The sequence below is a fragment of the Gordionus sp. m RMFG-2023 genome, chromosome 2 (assembly GCF_954871325.1).
Source record: "Gordionus sp. m RMFG-2023 chromosome 2, tfGorSpeb1-WG-v2, whole genome shotgun sequence".
In the NCBI taxonomy this organism is placed as follows: domain Eukaryota; kingdom Metazoa; phylum Nematomorpha; class Gordioida; order Chordodea; family Parachordodidae; genus Gordionus; species Gordionus sp. m RMFG-2023.
Window position 1 is genome coordinate 14,545,904 of NC_088776.1, and position 10,840 is coordinate 14,556,743.

The 10,840-nt window shown below is 26.5% G+C and overlaps 1 protein-coding gene across 1 annotated transcript; it reads right to left on the reverse strand.

The window, feature by feature from the left end:
- Window positions 1-1,111: 1,111 nt before the first annotated feature.
- Window positions 1,112-10,764, reverse strand: LOC135924891 (DNA-dependent metalloprotease dvc-1-like). The gene is made up of 8 exons (XM_065460019.1): window positions 10,606-10,764; window positions 10,400-10,562; window positions 10,250-10,358; window positions 10,080-10,124; window positions 9,960-10,034; window positions 2,518-2,767; window positions 2,164-2,475; window positions 1,112-1,634 (listed from the first exon to the last, which is right to left on the reverse strand). The coding sequence occupies exons 1-8, from the start codon at window positions 10,667-10,669 to the stop codon at window positions 1,465-1,467; spliced, it is 1,188 nt and encodes a 395-aa protein (XP_065316091.1). The 5' UTR covers window positions 10,670-10,764; the 3' UTR covers window positions 1,112-1,464.
- Between the last annotated feature and the right edge of the window lie 76 nt (window positions 10,765-10,840).

The following is a 10,840-nucleotide window of genomic DNA, read 5'->3' on the forward strand; positions in this document are numbered from 1 at the left end:
ATAAACCTAAATCACGTGTTATTAATTTAAAATGTCATTGCCTATGGATATCCAAATCGTTGAAAGTGATTGAGACAATGATATTAATGAAATGGAAGATACCAGGGAAGAAAATGTTCTTAATAGCTATAATTCAAATTTCCCATTCCTTAGATTTGAAAATTTTTTAAAATAAATATATAACCAAAACTGGTTTCAAATTTATTTGTTTAAAATGTAAAAAAAAATATTTCCTCAAATCAATCCAGTAGCTATAACCTCAAGAAACAGCTAAAGGTAAATTGTCATTTTTACATTCTAATAATATTTATTTTATAAGACTGTTCATGAGTTTTAAGGAAATGGAGAAACATCTAAATAATTTTGGTATAAGCGACTCTACATCCAAAAACTAATTCAATTCACCAAATTAATTAATAATGCAAATTACAATATTTCTCAGAAATTGGCTGATAAATTTATTGTTGATTAATTTATACAGTTCAGCCAATGTCCTTAGTTGATAATCCATCATTTACCATGATGATTAAAACTCTATCCCCTGGTACAACAATTTTATGTCGCCAGACACTAATGAATAAAAAGCAGATAACTTTAAAATGATGAAAGCTCTAATAGTAGAGTTATCAGAGATATCATATATATGTACCACGGAAGATAGTTGGACACATAACAGAAGGTAAAAACTTATTTATATTTATAAATTGATCTGATTAAATAATTTTGAGCTTATTTGGGAATCATAGGCCATTGGCTAGACTCTAGGACTTTAAAAAAAAGATCTGTGGAATTAGCCCTCAAAATGATAATAGGATGCCAGACATACGATGTACTTGCAAATAAAATTATTGATAATCTATCTTATATTAAAAATATGTAAATAACCTTACCCTCAAGTGCTAGTGTCGAGAGATTATTTAGTAAGGCAAAACTTATACTTTCTGATCGTCGCTCTAGACTTGGGGATGATAATATTGAAATGATTTTATTATTAAAATTCAACAAATTACCATAAATATTTATTCTTATTACATGAATTTTTTTATAATCAAAACTAACTATATCTTAATATTTATAAATGTTGATTTTTATATATTTACTTTACAATAACGTTATAAGCAAAAAATAAAAAATTTGTTTGTAAATTTTTTTTATAAAAAGTAGCTTAAAATTAAAAAGTAGCTAAAGCTACTTTTAAAAAATAGTAGCTAATAGCGAGCTACTTTTTTTGACAAATAGCGATAGCGGTAGCGCGCTACTTTTAAAAGTAGCGTTTAACAACTCTGGTGTCTAGTTAGTAATTTGTTGACCTTTTTTTAAAAAAAAAATCAATTTAAAGTATTGATTAAAAAAGGTAGTTTATTCTTTAATAATATTCATTGTAAGTAGTATGTTATTATAATAAATTAAATAAAAATTTATAAAATGGTGTGCTAAAAATTCGAATATTAAATTATGTTTCGTTTAATCATCTTCACTATCTATCGTGATAATGTCCACTATATTAGTGGTCACGTGTGAATGACTGTTACTACTAGCTCCTCTTGATATTTTTTTCTTATGAAGTTCTCTTAAAAGTTTATTGTTATCGAAATAATAAACGTTTGTGTTTGGGTTGTTGTTTGATAATTCGTCTTGAGTTTTATGTTATTTTTAAAAAAATAAAATAATTGTAACTAAATATAATTAAAGTAATTAATGGAAATCTACTCATTTCCTCACTAACCATAAATGGCATAAGGAATAAATTAGCGATTCTCCGAAAAAAATAATTTTTATATGGAAAATATTGAATTATACTTATTAGATAAAAAAATACTTGATCTATTTTGTAATTCATTGTATCAATTGGCATAATTGTTAATTATAATTCTAATCTCAATGTAGTGAGAAATAATTTAATATTCTAAAAAAAAGGGCTGTGAACTTTTATTCTAGAAAAAGGGTTCTGGTTCAGCGAAATATCTCTGAACTAGGTTCAGGGTTTGTTAGTGTTGTTTAATTTGTTTGGTCGTAAAATTTACAACCCAATTTGGTGCTCAGGCCTGCTCTAAGTACGAACCCGGGGTTTAGACCCGGGGTTCAGATCTTTGAAATTTGTTTGATTTTCAGGGTTCATTAGTAATAATAATAAAAAAATATTATTCATATTTATATGTATACTCTGATCATTAAATTTTAATTTTTTCCGTGCCGGTGAAAAGATGTCAAAGTTAAATGATTGAGCATTGTGAGATTTCGTGGGTGACGGAGAGAAATAATCGGTTATAAGTTTGATAATAGAAGGAGGACGCTGATTTTTATTGAAGTGTTTTAATTTATCTATATCACAATTTTTGGCAGGAGTTAAATTTGAGGGAATATCGTTATTCGTGTAAGAATTAGTAATAAAAGAATTCTCAGATTTTTTGGATGAGCAATCAATAGCTGGAACAGTTGGCTTAATAATCCAATTTACCATTATGTTGCTTTCGCCTAAATATTAACTTCTTTTTTTTATATATAAAATTTATTTACCATTTTTGTCAATATTCTTCCTTTTGCCATTACGAAGCTTTCTTATTTTAGGGTCAGGCCCACACAATTTTGTAAAATTTCCCCCACAAGTTAACACATGTTGCGCCCACCAATCATCATTAGGACCTGGGGCTCTATTCATAGCCCTCTTTACTATCCCATAAAAAGGATGTTTGAAAACGCATGGACCATCACATTTCCACCAATGAACTCTGTACGAATTTACTTCTCTATGAAAGTCATGATATATCTATATTATTTTTAAATAAAAAAATTTTTTTTAATGTATTACAAACTATATTAGTTTTTATATAAACTTCTGGATGATATAAAGTAGTATTGACTTCACTGGCAGATTTTTTTTTAAAAATAGATATTATAAATTAGAATTTTGAAAAATTCCCAGAATTTTTTTAAAAATTTTAATTTTTTTGTGATTGGGTATTGAGCTATTTCCGGACTATAAGGGGTTTTATGACCAAATTTTCCACATTCGAAATATTGGGTTTCCCAACAATCCCTAACCATATGTCCTTGTCTCCCACAATTATAACAATTTATCCTCTCCCTCAATCTAGAATCAAAGCTTGGTCTAACTTCCTATATCCTTGCCTAAGAAATCTCTCCTGGTCCCCTATACGGACCTAATTTTTGATTAGTATATAAATCTATCCTTTCAGACTTGTGGCTTAATTTGTCTACATCACTATCTGTCGGGGTTAATATGATTCTTACATATATATAATGTTTTCTTTTCTTATGTCAAATTTTTCTTTATTCAATATAAAAAAATTTAAGATTTTTTCATTTTTAGAAATATTTTTAAAGAATTTAATTTTCGAATCGAATATTCGACTAATCAAATGTTTTTATTATACGTACGAATACAAATAATGAATTATTCGATTCAAAAATACGAATCGAATACGAATATAATGCAAATATTCGAATCGTACTTTGTAAGTATAATTAATCGGATTGTAAATTTTGTAGATGGGCACACCCTAAATCTGACTTTCTTGCAAATAAATTTTATAACTTTTTTAAAAAATTTCTAATTTAATAAAAATACTTTATTTATTTTATATTTCTATAATTAAAGGCTGCTTAATCCATGATTCTAAGTTGAGACTGAATATAATTTCTAAAAAATATGGTTAGGGAGTGTGAACATATTTCATTTTATTTCTTCTGAAGTTGGAGTTTCAAATTTGACTACAATCTATTTCTATTCAGAAATTTATTTCTCATTAAAAAAAATGTACAAGGATAAAAAAATTATCTTTTTTTAATGTGTACAAAAGACTATACTGAGACTGTACACTTCCCAAGGACGCTATATTTTGAACATATGTCATATCTTTGATGGGGTATATACATTTTAGATATCTGGAAAGCCTGGCCCAGCTTGTTAAGAATTTTTACACAAGTTGACCAGCCTAACCTATTATATATTTTTAAATATGAAGCCTGGCTCATCAAAATTTTCGAAAAGTCCCGACCTTTGACTTTCTATTCCTAAAATAATTGTTTTATAAATCATTTATGTAAGATATCTGTAATGTGTAGGGGATTGAAACATATCATAACTTGTTTGATTATTAGTGAATTAAGTATATTATTTTAAAGATTTAGTATTTTAGTTACACAGTTTTCATGGTAACTATTTTCAAATAGTATTTATCAAAATATTAAGAAAAATCAGTTATTTATGAGGCCCTGCCAAATATTTTAAGTTTTAAATAGATGGCCTAGTCAGAAATTTTGTGTACAAATTGATCAGCCCAAACAGTTAAACCTTTTGCCACGCCCAGATCTTATATAATTCTGGGCCATTACATGTCAAATCGATCACGATTAGACCGACCCCTTTTAAATTGTCCGGAATTATTTAGATAGGTAAGAAAATGAGAAAGCCGTTTATTTTAGTTCGCTAGCACAACTGGTTCTCGAGATACAGGGCTTCGAAGGTGCGAAAACTTTTGAACTGTAAAATTTTTCTCAAAAACTATTTATAGTAAAAATAAATATAATATATCAAATTGTATAAAAATCTAGGTCTATAATATGAGAAAAAAATTAGGCGCCAACTTGAGTCTTTTATTTCCGGGTTTACCTACATAGCTTTATCCTTGTTTTTAAGCAAGGGAGTTGGTTTTAAAAAAAATTTTGGTTGCCTTTTATTTAGGCCTTTTATAAATATACATATAAGGTGTGAAAACCTTGGCGACACATACTATGAAATATGCATTTTTACTAAAAATGGACATTTTCATTTGCTTGGGGCTATATAAAACTACAAATTATTGTTAGAATTTTGTTTCTAATTTATCAATAACAGGATATTTCACTTTTTATACTAAAATTTTCAAATTTCTATTAAATATACCAATTACACTTAGGGGTAATGGGGCCAAATACCCCAGACACTTTAATATTTACATCATAAATATCTTTTGTATAATTTTTTTATTATTCATTTTTATTAAAGCCATTGATTGTAATAAATACATATTATATGTCCATTTATTTTTTCATTATATAAAATTCACATTAATATTCAAGTGAAATGATATATTTAACATTTACGATTCTATAAAAATTTGAATAAAATTTATATCTTAGGAAATTGGAAAAAATTAGAAATTTTTGCAAACCTTATTGAATCTCTCTTCTAAAATTATTTGCTCTTTCTCATATTCATCTTCCATAATATAGGAGAAATCTATTCCTTATTAAAAATAATTAATAAATTAGAAATCTTATGCCTTTAATATTTTCCTTAGAATAGACAAAAAATTCTTTATGACAAGTTTTTTTTTCTGAAACAGGTATTTGTAAACTAGATCTAGCCACTAGGTTTGACTGTACCTCCGACTCCATCACATGCCAAATTGCCATGAGATGTGGCCCAGAAATATCTCTCAGATTTTATTCCGAAATCATTTTCGTGGTGGCAAAGATTGATGATATATTTGTGATTCTTGTATTGTGATGATGCTCCATCTGAAAAGTGGAAGAATTTTTTTGCAAGTTTTCAATTTTTTTTTAAGTAGTGGACTAAATATTATTGGAATAAATGAATGGCAATTGTATTATGAATGAGAGATTCCGATATTATTACTACGTATGCAATTCATTTTAATATTTTCTTTACAAATTTAGTACAAAATATTTCATATTATTTTCCTTCAAGTTTCTGGCAATATTTATACTCTGAATAAGTAATATATTTTAATAGTGTTATTTTTTATTTCTTAGATAGAAACAGAATACAATATGAATTCTGAGTCTGATGAGGATGATATTGTAATAGTTCAGGATGATGTTGAAATTATACCTTCTCCTTCTACAAGAATTGCAAAAAAATGGACCTTCCTTGGCCAAGTTTTGAAAAATATTTCATATTCCACAAGGAGAAGGATACAACTAATATTATTGTGAAATGTCTCCTTTGTCTTCCAATTAAAAAATATATTTCAGCATCTAAGTCATCCACAGCTTATCTATGGAAGCATATCTCTGTAAGTTTAAACTTGTCTTAAATAGTTATAAATTTTAATATGTAACATGATTTTGTTTTACCTAATATTATATAGAATCAGTAATTGAATTAACTTTATAAGAATATTTAATATTAATTAAATATTTATATATATAAAATATAAATCTATAGAGAAAGCACTATAACCAATCCATAAATATTAAACAAACCATAGTTAATAAGAAAAATTCACCCACATCAAAATTAAAACAAACTCAAATTAACTTTGGTGGAAAATCAAATACTAAAGTTATCAGCCAAAGATAAATTTGATTCACAAATAATTAAATATATAATAAATGGAAATCATACTTATTCAACCTGTAATGATGAAGATTTTATTGAGCTAATAAACACTCTGCAACCTAATATGAAGATAATATGCAGACAAACTTTAACTTTAAGAGTAACTAATTATTTTGTTAAAATGAATGATATTTTGATAGAAAAATTATTAGAGCCCAATTTTGTTTGTACAACAGCTGACTTTGGACAGCATTTAATCGGTAAATATTATATTTATTTTTTACTAAAGCACATGATACATTTGGTTATCTTTTGTTATATAAATAATAGCTCCTATATTGGTGTAACAGTACATTGGATTGATATCGCTAAATTGGAGAGGCGTTCAGCTATTTTAGCCTGCAAAGACTACAAGGTGGGCATACATATGACGTCATCAACAAAGCATTAACTGCTATTTTTAAGGAATACCATATTCAAAATAAAAATATCTGCACAATAATAGATAATGCAAGCAATTTTTCAAAAGCATTTCGGTATGCCTAACTAATTTACTTTATATATTTTATTTTTCTTAGAATATTTAGCTCCCCATCTTTAATGGAGGAAGATAATGATTCAGATATTGAATACATTTCAATAAAAGATATAATGTCTTCCTCTGGGCTAACCAATTATAATATAAATGACTTCAACTACCTTCCCAGGCATCGAAGATGTTCCTGTCACACATTAAACTTAGTGGCAACACAAGATACCAATAAAATACTTTTAAACAATGAGGATTATAGGAAAGTGTATAAGGTTGCTATATCTAAATGTCAACGTTTGTGGTATACACAAAACAAATCTGGACCATCAGCTGAGTTAATTAAAAAGAGAATACATTTTCAGCTGCCATATCCCATAGTAACAAGATGGGGCTCTTTTTATACATCTTTATCTAAAATATTATCCCTTATAAATAAAATGCCGTTGGAATTTGATTTATTATGTGACAAATTAAAATGGTGTAGATTTACATCACAAGATAGTGATTGCAGTGTAAATTTAAAATAATGTCAATAATTTACAATTTAAAAAATTAGATTATGCAACCAGTAGCCAAAGCTAAAATAAATGTATCAAGGTTATTATACCCCAACAATAACACAGATACTTATCTGTCTGGAAGGTGTAGAAGAATTAAAATATTGTCAACCTTCAAAAGATGCTTTATTAGCTAGTATTAAAAAAAAGGTAACTTAAATTAAATAATTATTTATAAATTAATAATACAATGATATAGGCTTCTGGATCTTTATGATAATGATAACATAATTGCTGCAATTCTTCATCCACTATTTAAAACTGATTGGCCTTGGATAAGACAAGAAAAGAATAGACCAAAAAAGATGGAAATTTTAAATTTAATAAATACTTTAATACCTCAAGGTGAATCTCACAAATGGCTCATGTTAGCAACAAACATCATTAGATGTTGGACTTTTTTATTTAAAGCGTCAGAATATTATTGATAACGATGAATTAATTGAAAATTTTATTAAATCCAATAACAGCACATTATCTTTATATGACGATTTTCATAATTTAAAAATACTCTTTATTAAATATAATATTGTTATTACATCAAGTGCTCTTGTAGAGCGTTTATTCAGTCTAGAGCTCATATTTTGAGAGAAACGAGAGCGTCTCCTAGATAAAAATTTTGAAATCCAATTATTGTTAAAAGCAAATAAACATTTATTAAACTCAAATTTTTATGAAAAATAAATATGTTTTTTTTCAATGCAAATATATAGGATTATTTTACTCGTTGTAAATGTAAATATTCTATATTTTTCGGTTTATTTATTTTTTTACATAAATATAATATTTTTTTTAAACAAATGTATAATTTGTATATCATAATTTTTTTATATTAAATAAATTCGTTCAGTAAAATGCATGAATGATGTATAAAGTAACTTATATTGTAACTAGTTATATTTTTGCCAATGTAACTAGTTATGTTTCAAAAGTGACTTTAACAACACTACTTACATGTAGTGTTGTTAAATGGCTAGATTTGAGCCGATTTTTAAAAAAGGCTAACTCAAGATTTTAGCTAGAAAGATATTGTCAAAGCCTTAAGATTTTGATAATAGATGTTCACCTTTATACCATCTATGAGCAAAATCTTCAGGCTTACGTTATTTTATTTGGATAAAATATTGTGTTAGCCATTTTTAAATATAGGCTCAAATTGAGCCGTTCAACACTACTTACATGATTTAAATTTTAAGTGTGTTTTAATTAATCAAAAGTATGAATGGTAACTTTCCCTTTATTCCAGTAGTAAAATCCTTGTACTTAATCTTGAACCACAAACAAAATCGGCCTGAACTATATATTCTCCTTCATTTACAATCATTTTATTACAAAGTGTTGAGATATAAAAATTAAAGGTGTCAAAATTTTCATTCTTCATTCCTTTGAGGGTCTGTATGTTGGAAAAAGGTGTACTAGCAAGTTAAAATAAAGAGCTTTCTTATTTTATGCCAATGTAAATAATTCCAGCAATTCTTAACAATTTTAAAAGGGGTCACCCTAAAATGGGCCTTTTTAATCTCTTTGACGTGGATGCCCAGAAATTCAAAATATTTTAGTATAAGAAATAAAAATATCTTATTAGTGTTAATTTAGAAACATATTTTTAACCATAATTTGTAGCATCATATAGCACCATCTATTCTATGACAATAAAAATGTCAATTTTTGGTAAAAAATAATGCATATTTCAAAAGAGCCGATAATGTGTTAACAAGGTTTTCATATTATATATATATTTATCAGAAACTAGCAGAGGTGCCATTTACATGGCCTGGCCAGGATTTTTATTTCAAAATTTTTTTGGCCCTGCTGAGTTTTATACCAGCCTGCCTTTTTTTTTAAAAAAAAATTAATTTTCATGGCCAATCTAAATTTTTTTTTAAATATTTTATTTTTATTTTTATAGCTAATAATGGCAATTTCAAATATTTGGTTTTAAAATATATGTCCCAGCCTGAAATTTTATTTTCCTGGGTATATTTAAAAAAATTTATACTAAATAAAAGGTAAAATTTTTTTTGAAAACAAACTCTCTTTATTGCTTAAAAACATGAGTAAAGACTCAAATTGGCAGCAAATTTTTTTTCTTGTTATAGACCGTTAAAGATTTTTTTACTTATAATTTGTATTATATTTATTACTATAAATAGTTTTTGAAATATAAGCATTATAAAAATTTTACAGATTTGAAAGTCACTATTTTTTGCACCTTTAAGACCCTATATCTTGGGTAACAAGTGTGCTAGTGAGCTAAAATAAACAGCTTTCACATTTTTTTTACCTATCTAAATAATTCCAGAAATTTTTAACAATTTTAAAAGGGGTTGGCCAAAAATGTGCCTATTTTGATCAATATGACATAAAATGACCCTTCTTTTGATTTGCTTGATCTAGCATGCTTTAAGAGGAGCTGTTGTAAATATCTAACCCACCCTATCCCAAACATTTGGCTTATTCTAGTTGGATATTTCAAAAAAAATTAATTGGGCCCTAAAAATATTTCAAACTATTAAAAAATTGAAGCCAGATATCAGTAATATAGTTGAAAAAGAAAATTAACTGTAATATTAGTTCCAGTAATTTTGTTGATTCTATACATGTGACTTTGAAATTCTGGGCCATGACCATCTCTATCCTTAATATTATTTTGATATATAATTATAGCAATTCAATAAGGTACTCGATTATTATGTGTAACAAACAGGTAGGCGTGTATCATTTCATGCTATTAAATAGAAAATAATCAATAGAATTTATAATAAAATAACCTAAAAATATTTGTTATAATTTAATAATATAAGTTGAATACTAATACAAAATTAAATTTGATAAACATATTAGTTTATATACCAGTAATGTCTCGATTAAATCTTTTCTGGGCCTCAATTTTAATAATGGTTGACTTAAAACAACATTGCAAGAACCCGCTGATCTATGATATCTACATAACCCTGCACACCTAAAATAAAATATATTTATTATAAAATGAAAATAAATTACAGTGTCATTCTATTGCTCCATTTGACTTCAACACCACCTAAGGTTCCATAAAAATAGTCCTTGTTAAACTGATTGAAAATTTTATATATATCAGGATTAGGATCTAGATATTCAAGTTGAGGATCAACTAATGATGGTATTGTTTTACATTTATTCGCTAAATCTTATATACATATTAAGGAATCAAATATTAATAAATAGAATACCATATTGCGGCCGATTAAAAGGAGTTATAAAGTCAGAATGTAAGATTTCATTGAATTGAATCATAAAATCCGTTACTTTTCAGTCTATTATATTAAAAGTGATTAATTTATCCAAAATTTATACTGTAAATATTATAAAAATAAAATAGATAAGGAAAGAAGTGTTAGGTTTTCTATTTGAAATATAATATAAAATGTTCTCTTATTATTCAGTCTTTTAATATAAATATTTATT

Excerpts from the sequence above, each read along its gene's own strand:
- LOC135924891 (XM_065460019.1), bottom strand. The coding sequence starts at position 10,669 with ATGATTCAATTCAATGAAATCTTACATTCTGACTTTATAACTCCTTTT. Across the intron at positions 10,563-10,605 it reads TTTTAATCGGCCGCAATATG|ATTTAGCGAATAAATGTAAA; the intron begins GTATTCTATTTA and ends TATGTATATAAG. Across the intron at positions 1,635-2,163 it reads ATTAAAATTTAATGATCAGA|ACGAATTATCAAACAACAAC; the intron begins GTATACATATAA and ends ATAAAACTCAAG.